The sequence below is a fragment of the Mus pahari genome, chromosome 7 (assembly GCF_900095145.1).
Source record: "Mus pahari chromosome 7, PAHARI_EIJ_v1.1, whole genome shotgun sequence".
Taxonomy (NCBI): Eukaryota; Metazoa; Chordata; class Mammalia; order Rodentia; family Muridae; genus Mus; species Mus pahari.
In genome coordinates this window covers 76312530-76329874 of record NC_034596.1, presented here as the reverse complement: position 1 = coordinate 76329874, position 17345 = coordinate 76312530, and the positions used below count along the sequence as shown (strand labels likewise).

At 44.9% G+C, this 17345-nt stretch overlaps 1 protein-coding gene and 1 pseudogene across 3 annotated transcripts in view; both read right to left on the bottom strand.

Annotated features, from left to right (window-relative positions):
* Smoc1 (SPARC related modular calcium binding 1) overlaps window positions 1-17345 on the bottom strand; it is a 159995-nt gene that overhangs the window by 68697 nt on the left and 73953 nt on the right. For all 3 annotated transcript variants that reach the window (XM_021201601.2, XM_021201600.2, XM_029540956.1), the window contains exons 2-3: window positions 10793-10958; window positions 9787-9899 (exon numbers count right to left, since the gene is read on the bottom strand). In XM_021201601.2, the coding sequence (XP_021057260.1) occupies window positions 9787-9899; window positions 10793-10958 (279 nt within the window). The remainder of the gene's footprint in view (window positions 1-9786; window positions 9900-10792; window positions 10959-17345) is intronic.
* Window positions 12055-12707, bottom strand: LOC110324616 (annotated as a pseudogene).

The following is a 17345-nucleotide window of genomic DNA, read 5'->3' as shown; positions in this document are numbered from 1 at the left end:
CTAACCCTAACCCTAACCCTAACCCTAACCCTAACCCTAACCCTAACCCTAACCCTAACCCTAACCCTAACCCTAACCCTAACCCTAACCCTGAACACATAAATGACCCCAGTCAATGCAATTCTGTTCAAAATAATACTGCAGGAGGATTCAACATACATGATTTCAATTTATACTACAGAGCCATGGTAATAAAAACAGCATGGTACTGACACAAAACCCACATAGATAAATAAAATAGAAAGAGGACCAAAGTACAGGGCCATGCAACTATAGCCATTTGACTTTCAGCATAGATTTCAAAAACATACGTCGGAGAAAAGACAGTGTCTTCCAACAAATGGTTCTAAGAAAACTGGATATAGACCTTTAAAAGAATTAAACTAGATTCTTAACTCTCAGTCTGCACAAAAACTTCTAGAAGAAAAAGTAGGGAATATATTTCAAGATATAGGCCTAGGTGGGACTTTTCAAATAGGACTCCAATAGCCCAGAAAAATATTCATAATCAGCAAATGGGATTCCATCAAAATAAAACACTTCTGTATACCAAAGGAAATAATCAATCATATGAAGAGCAGCCTACAGAATGGGGGAAGATTTCTGTCAGCTTTTTATCCAACAGAGGCTTAGTAACTACCCTAAACAAAGAGTTCACAAAATTAAGCATTAATAAAACAAACAACTCAGTCTTCTTCTACTTTCTAGTGGTCTGTTGGACTGAACAGAGTGTTCCCAAAGAAGAAATGCAACCGACAGCCAACACTTCAGAAAGTATTTGATATCATTAGCCATCAGGAAAATGCACATTAGAACTATGTGAAGATTCCATCTTGTCCAGTCAGAATGGCTATCATCAAGAATGCTGCTGGCAAGGATGTGGGGAGAAGAGAAGCATTATCCACTGATGGTAGGAGTGTACACTGGTACAGCCACCATAAAAGTTAGTGTGGAAGTTACCTTAAAGATACAAATTCAACTACCACATGACCCAGCTACACCACTCCTGCATATACCCAAAGAAACTTAAGGCCCACTACAGAGATACTTGGAAAACCATGTCTATCCCTTCTCTGCTGACAATTGTCAACAGACAAAACGGAACCAGCCTAGGTGTTCATCAGCTAGTGGATGGACAATACACAGGTATTACATATACACAATGGGATATACAAAATAGAATTTCATTATACTATTAAGAAGAGTTGGATCTACAGGAAAACGTGTGGGAATTGAAAGTAGTATACTAAGTATGGTAATCTAGGCCAAGAAAGCCAAATGCTGCATGTTTTTACTCATATGTCGATACTAGCATTGAATACTTAGATTCATGTGTTTAACCTAGGGGGTCTGTAGAGGTCAGAAAACTAGAAAGGTCCCTGAGAAGGGCCCAAGGGAATTTGCTTTGAGACAGGAAAGAGATCATGGAAATTTTGTGTGGTGAAAGTAATTGGGGCTGACAGAATGCTCAGCAGTAATGAGCACTGGTTGCTCTTGTAGAGGACATGGTTCAATTCCCAGCACCACTTGAAGATTTGCAATGGTCCATAAACCCAGTTCAAGGGATCCAGCGCCCGCTTTTAGCTTCTGATGGCAACAGGCATGTACACAGTACACTTATGTGCAGGCAAAACACTGACACACACAAAATTAAATATTTTTAAAGCAGTTGGAAGAGAAATACTGAGAGTTAAGGGCTTAGGCAGGGATGGGGTGGGGTTAGAAGGAGGAGAGATGAGGAAGTATTAGGGTAGGTTAACCAAAACTAAGACGTAGAAAAGAGCCTCATGGAAACCCACTTCTTTGTACACCAATGTCACATATATTAGGAGTTTGAACTAAGATACCCTGCACAGGCAGACAATCCTTTCTCTCTGAAAACTGAGATTTTTAATGAAAATCTCAGTGCTACTCATGGGATACTCCCCTGTGAGTTATTGGTCGTGGAGACCTCAGAGCACCCCAAAACAACCCAGGCTTCAGCCATTTCTCTTGGTTACTCATCAAAACTGGATAGATAGACCTTCTTTTGCTTTTTAAAACTTGGTTCTAAGTTTTCAAGGATTTGTAATACATTCCTTTATATAATGGGATAAAATGTAGCAAGTTTTTGAAATAGTTAAGTCCATATATAGCTAAGCCGGCAATATAAGAAAGGTTATAGAATAACATGTCTTATTATCGTTTTTCCTTAAAAAAATAATAAATAACTACTCTGCTGCTGAAAATTTTGATTGCAGAACACAGAGAAATCAAGCTGAAACTGACCTAGAAACTTCCTCTCTGTCAGGTAGCTTTCCTGGTGCTGAAAGCTGATGTGTAGTCCACTTAAGGAGAAAAGCTGAGAATAAGTGACTGTTGCGCACCCTTCCCTAAAGGGGACTTTCATAGCAACCGCCACAAGAGTCAGAAAACACCGTGGAAGAGGGGTGGGAAGAATATAAGAGAGATTGTAAGGATGGGGAGCAGTATTGCCAAATGCTGTCATCTGAACACGACCTGGCCAGCGCACTGATGAACTTACAAAAGCTGTTGTTCTCTGCATAAGATCAAGCCAATCAATAATTCCAACAAGGTGGTGGAGGAATCCCTGAGGCTCCAGCCCAAGAGGAGGAGCCATTGGCAATTAATAGCTGCTAGGAGAGGGGAGGGGTCCATTTTCTTCAGAGACGTGGTCACTAGTAGGTTGCTCATGCTCATGCAGATAACACTAATTGGACTCAGTGGTTTATTAGAAAGAAAAAGAAGGAAGGAAGGAAGGAAGGAAGGAAGGAAGGAAGGAAGGAAGGAAGGAAGGAAGGAAGGAAGGAAGGAAGGAAGGAAGGAAGGAAGGACAGGATGAGGAGGTAAGACTGATATGAATTGAAGGGTATAATGGGAGTATGAGGAAGGAGTTGAAGTCAATATAGTCAAGACATGTTGTGTGTGAAATTGTCAGAGAACAAATAAAAATGTTTAAAAACTAAAACAGACTACATCTTCTTTTGGTCCAGAATATGCCTCCTAAAAATCTTGTTCCCAATTATCTGGAATTCATTCCTTTATACAAAGACATAAAATGTAGGTCTGGAGAGATGGCTCAGCAGTTAAGAGCACTGATTGCTCTTCCAGAGGTCCTGAGTTCAATTCCCAGCAACCACATGGTGGCTCACAAGGGAATCTGATGTCCTCTTCTGGTGTGTCTGGAGACAGCGCCAGTGTACTCACATACATAAAATAAATAAATAATTCAAAGAAAGAAAGAAAGAAAGAAAGAAAGAAAGAAAGAAAGAAAGAAAGAAAGAAAGAAAGAAAGAAAGAAACAAAGAAAGAAACAAAGAAAGAAACAAAGAAAGAAACAAAGAAAGAAACAAAGAAAGAAACAAAGAAAGAAACAAAGAAAGAAAGAAAGAAAATGTAGCAGTACTCTTTAAGAGAGGCAAGCCATATGCAACTTAAGCCCACAATATAATTTTTAAAATGTTATAAAATAACGTGTGATTTTACGACTTTGCCTTAATTAATGATTAATAACTACATATACAAAAAGATCTGGAGGGATAACAGACACAACAGTTCCTGTTTGGGGAGAATGAGATCTTTCATTCTGTCTCCCTTTCCTATATATTTCTCTCATCAGTTTACAGTACTAACTTTTCTTTAAAAGTTATTTCTCTAGGAAAGAATTAAAATGTTTCTTTATGATCACTTGTTAAACCCTAACATTCATACACACACACATGTGTAGAGTAACCCTCTTAAACACATGTTTTAGTGGCTGCACAATGTGCTCTGCTGTACTCTGTTTAGACAATTCTCTATTACTAAATATACAGGCCAGGTCCAGTTTCCTTTTGCTATGACGAAATTGGAAATCCTTTGTCACTAAACATTTTCACACATTTAAAAATATTTCCTTGGGGAATTTTTATTAAGAAATAAAATTATTTCCTTGGAATAAATTCCTAGAAGTGAAATCGCAAGCACCAAATGTGAGTCCACTTAAGACTTTTGACCCCTATTGCAAAAGTCTTCTATTACAAAACAGGTGCCAGTTGACTTTCCCAATAGCAGCATAAGGGTAAGCCGTCTTCCTCCATTCCACCCTGAACATCTTCTCCTATTGTTACAAGTTTGACAAGCAAAATGATCCATCATCATTTGAATAGTGTGTGTGTGTGTGTGTGTGTGTGTGTGTGTGTGTACATGCTTATGTTCATGTTGGGTGTAGATGCATGTGTCAGGTCAGTGTTGTTCCTCAGATGCTGTACAGAATAGTTTTATATCAATTTGGCATAAGCTAAACTTGACACATCTAAGAGGAGGAAGCCCCAACAGAATGAATTCCTCCAGAAGACTGGGCTATAGGCAAGCCTGTAGGGCATTTTCTTAGTCACCATGATGGATGACCCAGCATATTGTAGGGGCTGCCTCCCTGGGCTGGTGGTCCTGGGTTCTGTAAGAAAGTAGGCTGAGCAAGCCAGTGCCCTTCTCAGGCTTCTGCACCAACTACTTCCTCCAGGTTCCTGCCCTATTTGAGTTCCCTGACTTCCTTCAATGATGAGCAGTGGCATGGAAGTTTAAGCCAAATAAACCCTTTCCTCCCCGAGTTGCTTCGGTCATGGTGTTTCATCACAGCAATAGAAACCCTAAGGCACATGCTTCCTGCTTTTTGAGACACTGTCCTTCATTGGCCAGAATCTTGCTGAGTAGGTTAGGGTGGCCAGCCAGGGAGTCTTAAGGATCTCTCCAGCTCCCCCTCCTCAGGGCTGGGATTCAAAGCGAGCCAGCACACCCAGCTTTTTAAGTGGGTTCTTGGGAACAAATTCAGGTTCTCATGCTTTTAAGGCAAGAGCTTCACTCACTGAGTCATCTCCTCAACCTCTCCATCGTCATTTTTGTTTATACAATTTAATGAGTAGAGATTATGTCATTCATATTCATATTCATTTATTAGCTGTTGTCATTCTTTCTCCTTTGGTGGTACCAGGGACTGCACCCCGGGCCTGGCGCATGATGCATTCGAGCTGTCACTTCGCTGCATTCCCCAGGCTTGCTCAGAGGCTTATTCCTTATGCCCTCCTTGTTGGTATCTCTTGACCACGTCTTACTGGGGTTTTTTCCCTCCCAAATCGGAAGAGATACCTATATATAAGGTCAGTACTCTGTCATTAAAGCTGATGTGTATCATTTGCTTTCCACTTAAGGTGTTCATGATAAAAAAAATTTTAAATTTGTGTTTGTTTTCTTGCTGAAAGAAAAGTGCATCCTGAGCTCTAGTCAATTGACTGGTAAGTAGGCTTTTGAAATATGACTTACCAGCTACACATATGCAATCTCTACACCATTGCTTTGTTGTGTGTCTTGCTATCTTTTCTGCATAAGGCAGGGTACACATTTTTTAATCTCTCATAGAAACCACCAGGACACAGCCCAGGACACAGTGGAGTTCAAAATGCCTGCCTGCCTGGGATAAAAAGATGTTGTGTCTGGGCATTTGCTTTGAAGAAACTCAGTTTGGGATGGGAGACAAAAATGGGACAAAGATGAAACAGAGTTGGCCATGCGTCAATCATTGTTGAGAGTGGTGATGGGTGCATGGGGTTCATTATACTACTATGTCTACTCTTTTGTACTTTTTTAAATTTTCCATAATCAAAGGGTTTTTTTTATGTGTGCATTTGATTGATTAGGCAACAAGAGAAGGAATTCTGGGATAACAATGGGGGTGAAAATGAAACACATATGCACCAAGACCACTTCTGCACAAAAAACATGAGCCCCAAAGTTAATCAGCTTGAGTCAAACCCTCTTCTAGCTCAGTGACCTCAAACTGTTCTGCAACTCCGCTTTTCTTTATATAAAGGCACTAAAAACTAGCTACAAAAAGGTAAGAGTGAGAGCTTGTGAGTATAAGACTCTGGCTGGCTCCAGCACGCTTAACAGTGACTATCAATGTCGTCCAGTGATACACACGTTTGACAAGCTCCTGCCGACACTTTATGATTCAACTCATACACACAAGTAGCTGCACATAAACACATGTAACTGCACATACATACATATATGTAGCTGCACATACATACATACATGTGGCTGCACATAAACACATATATGTAGCTATACATACACACATGTAGCTACACATACACACATGAGCTGCACATACACAAGCACAGCATTCAACTTCCGGTCAACACAGCTGAGATCTCAGCTAAACAGCTTGGGCAGCTGACAAACCCTTGGCAGAGACCTTGGAAGACCAGCTATTGGGAATTATGTCTCTGGTATCCAGAGAAGAAATAGACCACACCAAAGCAAAGGGCAAAGCCTGGAGCAGCTGACTTCATTCCAGGTCCCCAAAGAACTGAGCCTCACATCTCAATGATGTATTCAAGAAACCAGAGAGACAACATCCTTACAAAATAAGTTTGAGGTTGTCTTTTGTTTTGTTTTTTAACAAATACTGACATCACCCCTGGGGGATTAGAAGAGTTAAAAATCCCTAATCCCTGTGTCTCAGATGGCTCAATAAAGTGCTTCAGTCTTGCAAGCATGAGGTCCTAAGTTTAATCCCAGAACCCAGGCAAAAAGGCTAGACACAGTGGCACACTCTTGTGATCCCAGTGCTGGAGGGGCAGAGAGACAAGCAGACCCTAGGGCGCCCTGACCAGCCAACCTACCCTAATTGGTGAGTTCCAAGCCAGTGATAGATAGACTGCCTCAGAAAGCAAGGTAAATGCTTCCAAAAGGACAACACCCAAGGTTTCCTCTAGTCTGCACACACATATACACACAAACAAATGTACAACCATACAAACATGTACCTGCACATACACACCCACACATGCGAACAAACACACATGCATCTGCATACACATGTGTACCTGCACACACACACATGCACACAAACGTGTGTACAACCATACACACATTTGTACCTGCACACACACACACACATGGACAGAAACACCTGTCCATATCTGAGCCTCATAATTGGATCTAATAGTCTGGGACCATCCTAAGTACTGACAGTTCAAACAGTGGCACATGCAGCATCCCTGCTGTAAGGGAAGATGAGCTGCCTGCCCGCCTGCCCGCCTGCCCACCCACCCACCCCTGTGTGAGTTGAGGTTGGGTACAGTGAGGAAGGAGGACAGGGGAAACAAAGAAAGAAGCCACATGAGTCTCCTTAAAGCTAATTCAGTCATGTGGCCTCCAGCTGTGCCTCACACCAGATAAAGTTGTCCCAACAGAGTTCCATCATTCTCTCCTTGTTCTTCAGGAGAATAACATCTGTAGTAATTCCCAGGAGTGAGGCATGCTACTAACTCCGGGACACACCCATGCCAATGCTCTAAAGAATATTAGAGCAATGTGGCTTGTCTCAGGGCTTTGGTCTTAGAGCTGGCTGAGTGACAACGGGCCATGGAGAAGGAGATGGCATTGTCTCCCAGCACTCTGGCCTCTCCTCGGAGTGACTGAATCACACTCAGAGCAGCAGCCTCAAGATATTGCAGCATCTTTGGTGTGTGTGTGGGGGGGGGAGCGCTTCCATGTAACCACAGCTGGAATGATCTACTGACTGGCCGTCTGACAGCCCACTGGGCTGAGCCAGCCTGCACTGAGGACACATGGCAGTGCTTAGCCTGTCACACAAGCAAGGGATACCTGACAGCCTGCACTCCCGGGCACTCTCATTTAGCAAGTCAGCCCGGACTAATCTGGAAGTTCCCTTCCTTAAGCAAACACCACCTGGTTGGGCCTTGCCAGAACAAAAGCTGGCCAGAGGCTGTCACAAGACAGCTAACACTTCAGAGTCAGGAGGGCAGAGGTCACCCACTCTCATAAGCAACATGCTCAGGACTCCGTGAGCCTGCAGAAGAGAGAGAGCAGCTGCCCTCCTCCCCATCACCTTTCTCCCACAGGACTCAGCCCACACCAAAACCCAGGAAGGTCTGATTTCCCCTCCGAGGATGTGGGTGCTCAAAGACACAAAGGTCACCACATTCTGTTTTACTAGAATAAATAGCGAACCTAAAAACTGGTGAGGACGGAGGGCTCGTGGATCTCCATGCTTGGAGAGCTTCAACCGAAGGCTTCGGATGCTCTCCTCAACTCTTAAGTAGTACCATCTCTAAGCCTGAGAAGATCTAGGATGGAGACCCACAGTGGAGATGGGAAGCACAATAATGATGCTGATAGATGCTTAAATGACATGCGTATGTCCCAATTGCTTCCCATGTGTTAGCCCATTTCATCCTCATCTCGGCCTTACAAGGGAAGTAAATTAGTAACCACTAATAATAGTAATATGACATGCATAACATAAGAGCCATATATAGTGCTGATGACATCATAGTAATTTATCACATGTGTACAACAAAACAATCATAAAGATAATTGTCTCTATTTTTTTTTTCAGATAAGCATGCTGGGAAGCTAGATGACTTGCCCGTGTGGGTTGGCCTCAAGCCCAGGCAGTTGGCCCCAGTCAGGCTCAGTACACCAAGCACAGCTCTAGACTCCGTCTTCCTAGTGCACAGCTCAGAGCTCCCTTTGAGTCTGCCAGTTCAGAGAGCAACAGAACACAGGGACCTTCGGAGTGCCCTGGCCTTGAACCAACTCTTCACCCCAAGTCATGATGGTGCACAAATTCTCCAAAAATCAGATTATTTGGCTTTGCAAAGCTTTAAATGGGAAGTCAAAACAAGCACTTCAACCAGGGCTGATGGCCAAGGTCACTTTATCCCTGTGCTCCCCTCCCCAGCCTGGTTACATCTTTGAGTCAACAGAGAAACACTTAAAATATCGAAGTCAAACCTATGCCCAACCACCCCCCTTTGTTACTGCCTAAGATAGTATTGGTCTCAGATCAGTAGCCCCCTCAACCAGAAGTGAAATCTGAAAACCCTCCGACTGACGGCCACCCTGCATTCCCTGATACAGAATTACAGGAGCTTTCAAAACCCTGAAGCTGCCTTTTCTATCCCTGAAAGTGTAGATTCTCCCTGAATGCTGTATGTACTTGATAGAAGGGTCCTAGAGGAAGTGGCCAGGCACAGGGACAATCCCCAGCCAAGCTAAGCTTACCATATCCTGTAACTGTCCTTATTTTCCTCACAACATCTCCATGCATTTGCCACACGTCCTGATTCCCAGAAACCTCTCATCTGGGGCCTCAGGGAGCCATCTGGAAGTTTCCTGAAGAGGCACCTTACTGCCCCACCACCACTGCGCTTCAGGAAGGCTGCCAACGCCTAACCCGCTATCACACAATGGAACAGCTGGAACACTGAGCGGGAGAGGTGAGACTGCTGACAGGGTATTTAAAATCTTAGCCCGTGCCCATGTGCATGTGCATGTGTACACACACAGTCCAGAAGCCATGGCGAGCTCAGTGCTCAAAGAGGGCGCCTCTTCATTCAATGAGGTACATGGCAAGGGGTTGTGGAGGGGTAGCAATAAACAGAGAAGGGAATACTGAGGTTGCCTGTGGAAACTGGCAGGGACGAGAGAAAATAATCAGCCCACATTTGACAGAAGAGACAGCCAGCAGGGAGGACCAGGACCCGGCCATGCCAGTTTCCTGGCTCAGACTCCCATGCATCTTGTCAGGGCCCACTGCCAGTTGGCAGAGAATGGCATGGGGGCCCAGAAGGGGAAAGGCAGTGCAGAGGGGATAGAGAGACACTCACCCAGCCATTTCCCAGAAAGTGAAGGTGCCAAATGACTCTGGTGCTCTCTGGACACCTCCCTTCTGCCTCAGCCCAGCGAGCGCCCCGAGAAGCCCGTGTGAAGCCTCACCTGTGTGAAGGAACCGTCCTCACCACACTCTGGGACGAACACAGCCTCCTGAGGCTTCTTGGCCTGTTCCAAGGCCTGAGCCCTCTCCAGGCGACACTTGCTCTGGCCAGCATCTAAACAGGGAGAGGAGTACATTGTATGTTTCCCTTGGGTTCCACACAGAAGCCAGAGACCAAAATGGCTGCCCCATGGCAGGAACACTAAGAAAAGCCCTGTACCTGGGGCAAGGCAGCATGCCACCTGCATGTTCAACAGGAAGAGCGTGGTGCCCGTGTCCACAGACACCTGCTAGAACTATCTTCCTCTTAATGCTGCTAGCGCTAGTGCTTTCTTGAGAAAATCAAATGTCTGGGGTAGCCTGCTGGCTTCCTGCACTTCCTAGGATCTATCCAGGCCACAAGGTCAAAACTCTTCAGGACTCGGGAAGGCAGCACAGACAGTGACTGAGGGGCTGCACCCGCAGTGCTCTGAAGCCAGGAGGAGGGTCAGAAGCAGAGCAGAAAGCAAGCTCGCTGTAGTGGCTGGAACTCCTCAGCGCTGACTGTGTGCGCTGTTTTCCACTGACAAACCTGACAGTACCAGACCTGCCAATTTTGGAAGAGAGAAACAAAAGGCCAGATTTGTTATTGTTGTTGAATCTCCCAGTTTTTAAATGTTATCTCAAATACTTTTCGTGCTTTAAAGCAGATCAAACAAAACACTTCTGTGAACCAACAGTTTGGAATCCCTATTCCAGGGCCAGCAGTAATGTATTGTGTCTCTGTTTTGAGAAAAAAAAAAAAAACACAAACAAACAAGACACCGCTCCTCGGCTCCTGGCTCCTCACTGGTGGCAGTGTCTGAAGATCAGGGAAGTGCTCCTTACCAGTCCTCCTTCCCTCACACCCTGATGGGAGGCAGAGAGAGACAGAAGAGCAGAGCAAAGGCATTCAAGCCCCAGTGATGATGTCACAGTGTGGGCTCTGTAGTCCCAGCAGCCTCTGCCCAACTGAGCGCAGACACTCACCTTTGCATCGACCTCGATGGACCACGGCCAGGGCTGGGTCTCGGCACTTGGCTCTCTGGTACTCACACATGGACTCATAGGACCTGCCGTCGGAGGCACAGATGGGCTTAGGCTGAGTCCTGGGACAGTGTGGGTTGCACGGAGGGTCACGGTCACTTATTAGAAACTACGTTGGGAAGGAAAAGAAAAAGGGAAATAACACAGAGGTTATTATTGCAAGAAAAATAGGGAGAGACCCATGACTTATAGTCTTGGCTTCCCCTTAGTAAGTAAATCTCAAATAGATCTGAAGTTATAAAACCCTAGAGATGAAGGAGCCTGACAGATGTCCAACCAAGGAAGGCCTCCCATGTGAATCCTAAGAACAGTAAGGTCCTGTTTACTGACCACAGATGCCCCCAAATGGTCCAAATGTAAACTCTTGTCAATCCCCACAATCGCCCTGTGAGACAGAGCCCCAGACTGGACCATTGTCACAGAGCTGTGTGGAGTGAGGATCTCCTCACAGTCTGAATCAGTGGGGAGAAAATCAAAGCTTTAACCTGCAAACCATACATCATCACCATGCACAGGGATAGCTACAACTGCTGTGTGCAAATACTCAACTCCAGAACACGGTCTCTAAGTTCTGTGGGGAAGGTTTTATGTATTAGATAACAGCATTGAACCCCAAACCATCACCAAATCAAAGCATTGAACCCCAAATCTATCTGTTCTGCCCACTGCTTTCCAGCAAAATACCAGCTGAGTGAATAAGTAAATTTTTTCCTGTTTTCAAAACTTGCGGTGATAATAATCAGCTTGGGAAACAATAAGTCAAGAGGAATTCTTTAGGACCGGAATTCTCAGACACCTTCAATAAACCCTCATGCACTACGACCCTCCAAGTCGACCTCAGCATACCAGTGTCAGCCCTGGATCCCTGATTAAAACCCTTGAAAGGTGTCCAGCTGCCATTAGGACAGGTCAAGGGTGTCCAGGCTGGCCGTATGTGACCCCGGGCCTCAGTGACGGCATTTCTGTGCCGCTTGTTTACCACTGGTCGCAAGGCCTCTGTCCATCTAGCCATTTGAAGTGTTTCTCCTCCCATCTGCTCCCAGCCTGCTCTGGGATTGGCTTTTTCAGGAGGTTTCCCCAACTCTCACAGGCAAGGACAGTGCCCATCCCAATCTCTCATAACTCTGGCTTCCTCTCAAGCTATTTTTCTTTTCTTTTCTCTTTCTTTCTTTCTTTCTTTCTTTCTTTCTTTCTTTTTTTTTTTTTTACAGAACACTTTTATTACACACACTATGAATGACAGTTTGTTTGCCTCTCTGAGCTTTGATCTTCTGCAGATAGAACTCCACCCCCTTGCCTTCGAGCACATAGCCGTCTGCTCTGCCACACTGGCCCAGTCTTGGGGCAATACAGGCAAGAAGCTTGTCCTGCTGTAACGGCTCCTCCAGAAGGGCTGATTCTTTTTGCCTTTAGTCGTCATATTTCTTTTGAATTTTCCTTGATAGTTTTTTTGTTTAAAATCTCCTCCTCCTCAGGAGTCAGCTTGTCCTCCTTCTTGTGGTGCAGGGACAGTGCATAGTGGGACTCTTATCACTGTCGGTATGATGTGCTGTCAATAAGCACAATGCTGTTCTTCACCTGAGTCTTGGTGTGGACAAGCTCATTCCTGGATGCACTGTAGACAGCATCAATAATCCTCGTTTTGTGAGTACAACACTCAGAGCCCCAGGAAAAGTTCCAATCTCAGGGCACGGTACTTCTTACTGCCTCCTCTAACTCGGATTGTGTGTATGCATCGAGGGCCAATCTTAGTGTTGGCAGCCAGCCGTCCCAGCTCATACTTCTGCTTCTTGTGGTAGGGTTTTCTCTTACCCCCAGTCTTGCGGTGCTTGTGCCAGTTATCCCGAGAGATGCCCATTGCTCAGTGCTGGCTGGAAAGAGGAAGCCCCTCTCTAGTTCTTAACGGTCTGAGATGATGAATTTATATGTGTGACTTGGTTGGCAATAGGATATCCAACTTGGAGCTTCAAGACAAGAAGAATTTAACTTGCTCTGCATGTAAACATGTCTAGGCATCTAGCACAGTGCTGGACTCTTTGACTATTTGTGGAACCAATGTAGCCATCAGTGGTGCTTCTCACATGGAATTAACTCAAAACCGAGATGTCTAGCAAAAGGCCTAACCTCCCCTCCCAGATTCACTTCACCCAAGGAGGCTCCTGGGAGGCTCTCTTCCATGCACTGACTTGCTCTAGCCGTGTCCTTTCCTCCATCCTCCTCATGGCAAAACAGTGCACAGAGGTGACCCAGAGCTCCCTCCCTGTCCTGATGTCACCTCAAAACAGAAGATTCTTTTTTTTTTTAAAGATTTATTTATTTATTATATGTAAGTACACTGTAGCTGTCTTCAGACACTCCAGAAGAGGGAGTCAGATCTCATTACGGATGGTTGTGAACCACCATGTGGTTGCTGGGATTTGAACTCCGGACCTTCGGAAGAGCAGTCGGGTGCTCTTACCCACTGAGCCATCTCACCAGCCCCAAAACAGAAGATTTTTAAGAGTAGGGCTATCTGATCTGAGGCTCTTAGCTTCTGACTTTGAGCTGGTTTGTTTGTTTGTTTGTTTGTTAGGCGTTGCTTGTTTGTTTGTTTAAGTCATGGATCTGTTGGGTCTAAGAAGTTGCCTGTGTTTTCAGGATCTAAGTTTGTCCCGTCCTCGGCAGTTGAGGATACTGACATGGCGTGTGTTATGGTGTTATTGTGAATCTTCCTTGTGTTGTTGTGAAGATCACATTTGACAACACCACCTAGGTCATATGTAAGTTTTTGCTCACCTTTGAAATGTAAACAGTGTGGTTTTCTTTTTAAGAGAACTCACCAAAGGAGAGACAAAGTTTCTTTTTAAAACAGCAGAGGTTGCCTTGTCTGCTCTGCTGCTCACAGAGGACAGCTACAGATGTCACCATGGCATTGAACTACGGGTCATAAATTCAGTTTGGAAATGGCTTATTCTGAGCCAAAAGAGACTCAGTGTGACTGTGCCAGAGACCAGTCTGACAAGGGGAGCGCTCTGTCTGCAGACAGACAAGTTACAGAGCCTCAGGACCCCACCTTCTCAGGACCACGGAGTGAGCTCTGTGTCCGTAGGGTTGCCACAAGATGCCTGGCTCAAATTTATTCGCCCCGAAGGCGCTATAAAAACTTCAGAGACAACACAGGGCAGTTCCTAAAGACCATCTTCAATCAACTATAGACCTCGTTTTTTTTGTGTGTGTGTTTGGGGAACAATGTGTATTTGTGATTGCACTCAAAATGCAGACTAAGCTGTATTAAATGGGGCTTGAACAGTGTGACTCTGCCCTCACCGAAGAGATCATCCTGCATCCACGAACATTCAGAATGAGGTTGTCCTTCCATCTGCTCAGGAAGTCAGTGGGGGACACTCGACACAGACCCTGCCCACAGTGGGTTTCCACTCTAGAATAAGGTGTCGGGCAAGCAGTTACCACACAACATGTGTGCAAGGAAACCAAGAGAGGGTATGATCCTGGAAGCTTGCAATACTACAGAACCACACAGTTCCAAGTAACTTTTCCTGACGATGGAACGGTCTGTGCCCGTGCTATCCACATGATGTACAGCAGATGCAACTAAGAGACCGAATATTGAGTTGTGTTTAATTTCAGATGACAATGCCTGGATAGTGGCTGCCATATAAGATAGCCCAGCCGTCCAGTACCCAAGCCAGGAGGAGGATGGTCCTTCACGGAGTCTTTGTTTGCTTTTTCTGAGACAGAATCTCACTATGTTACCCAGTCTGGCCTTGGCTCTGCATTCCTCTGCTTTAGCCTCCTAAGCAGGCACAGCCGTACCCACCCTCAAAGGAGGTTTTCCTAGAGCCAGACTAAGGCTCACTGAAGTCTTAAATGACTCTCTTGAAGCAGAGAGAGAGAGAAAGAGAGAGAGAGAGAGAGAGAGAGAGCGAGAGAGAGAGAGAGAGAGAATCTCAAGAACAATGTCTACAGTCTAAAATTAGACAGTGGATTGGTCTAATACTTATGGGTCAATAGCCAGAATATCCCTGAGTTTGTCATAGTCCAAATGAAGTGACGAAGGTAGGGTTTTTTTTTCTCTCATCTTGCAGGTCACAGTAGGTACAAGGTAGAGATCATTTAATCAATCATGTTTATGATCCGTTCTCACAGCACACAGGCAAAACTCAAAAGAACTGAAGTAACCATGGTTGGCAGGAAATTTGGGTGGTGGCAGCAAGGTCGATTATTCCCCCCTCCCCCAATGACTCAAACACTTAGCCGTTTCCCTTAAGAATGAAAATTACATTTTTACAAACAGCAACAACAACTACAAACCCTCCTTTTTAACCAAAAGACAAGAAAAGCAAAATAATAATGGTGTTAAATATGATTGCATAATATAGAAACCAAACGAAAGGGACCAGGACAATTGTGCAGCTGGAACTGGCTCTCCCACTCCTTCTCCCAGAGGACCAGATAATTCCAAACACTTTGTGTGGTGCTCACATTTGCAAAGTGGGACAGACACTTGACTTACATATAAACAAAGTTCCCTCCCTACCGGAAAAGCTGCTCCCTGGCCCACCAGGGACTGGCTCCACCATGGGAAGGATGAGGGCAGACAAACAACAAGGCTGAACCAATAATCCCTTTCCTTCTGAAGCACACACACTCTGCTCCCTGCCTTATGGCTCCAGCAGAGCAAAGACCCTGCTGCAGCTTCTACCCAGAGAGACCACCCCTATGCCACACAGCTTTGATGGCTGCCAAGTTTCCATAACACTGTAGGATACAAGAAAGCCAGTCTAAAGCTCAACCTGAGAGATCTTCAACATTTCCCTTTTCAAACAATTCCCAGCCTCCTACTGTGTTATTATTTTATCACTGTTGTGGCATGAGTGTGCATGTGTGTGCGCGCGCGCGTGCACACGCACGCGCATGTGCACAGGTACACAGGTACCCTCGAGGGTCAGAAGAGTGCATCAGTTTACCTAGTGATGGAGTTACAGAATTGTAAGTTTCCCAATGGAGGTTTTGGGAACCAAACTTGGATCCTATGGGAAAGCAGCAAGCACTCTTAACCACTGAGCTCTCTCCAGCCTCACATCCCAACTAAACTTCTAAACAGGTATTTGTCTGATAACGGAGACGCTTTTCAATTATTCTCAGGTGTTAAAAAGGTAGCAGAAGTCATCCTAAATCTAGTCAGAGGGTTTAAGAGGGTAATCGGAAATCTGCATTACTGATTACAAGTGCATTTCTTTTTGCAACAGCATCCTCACAAGTCATAGACTAAATTGAAAATAGATGCTTTTCCCTGTAAGTTCACATATGGCACTGCTCTAAGCATTTGCTAGCAACATTTTTGTTTCATTTCTCTACTGTTGCAAAGCAAAACACTCTCAGCTTAATAGCTTTGAACAATTTGTTTCTTCTCATAACTCTGCAGGAGGGCAGGGTTCGGCTGGGAGGTTCTTTTGCTCCAAGTAGTAGCTGCAGAGGTAGTGAACTTAACTGAGTTTGACTGGGAGCTTGGCTGATGCTGGGACATCCACTGTGGTGTCACTGACCGACTTTATCTAGAGTAGCTGACGACTGGCTGGGACTCTCTTACCCATTGTGACTCATCTGACAGCAGCGTCCACTTCCAATCAAGTCCCACTTCCACACTCTCACTGACGATCTCATCTAAGCAGCAAGGGCAGAACTAGGAAGAGAGCTAAGCAGATGCCTGTGTCCATCTCTGGAACCCACGTGATGGAAGGAACAGACTCCACAAGTTGCTGTTCCCTGATCTCCGTAGGCACTCCCCCCTCATTCATTCATATATATATATATATATATATATATATATATATATATATATAAACATTTCAAACAGTAATGCCTTCATATTTTAAACATTAGTGTCTGTGGAGATTTTTACCATACTGTGTTCATCATCTACCAAAAACCCTCAATAAATTGCAGTATCATTTATCAGCTTACAGATCTATAAAAGACTGTGGCCGATTTCTCTTTATATATGTAAGGTATAACACAATGTCTAACCCAAAGCAGCTGCTCAATACAAACCTGAAGAATAAACAGACAAGCACCAAGCCTTACCTAAAACACGTCATAGATAAAAAGATCTTTACATGTGTGGCCTTGCTGGAAGAGTGTCATGAGAGAGGGCTTTCATTATGCCAAGTGCCTCTTCCCTCTCTCTCTCTCTCTCTCTCTCTCTCTCTCTCTCTCTCTCTGTGTGTGTGTGTGTGTGTGTGTGCGCGCATGCGTGCATGTGCATGTGTGTGTGTCTTGCTTATGGATCAGATGTAGTAAGCTCTCAGCTACTGTTCCAGTGCCATGCCTGCCTGTAGCCATGTTCCCTATCATCATGGTTGTGGGCTCTAATCCTCTGGAACTATAAGCCTCCAATAAATACTTTCTAGAAGAAGAAGTGGCATAAGAAGAGGAGGGGAGTAAGAGGAGGGAGAAGGGGTGGAGGAGGGGGGAAAGGGAAAAGGGGTGGGGGGGA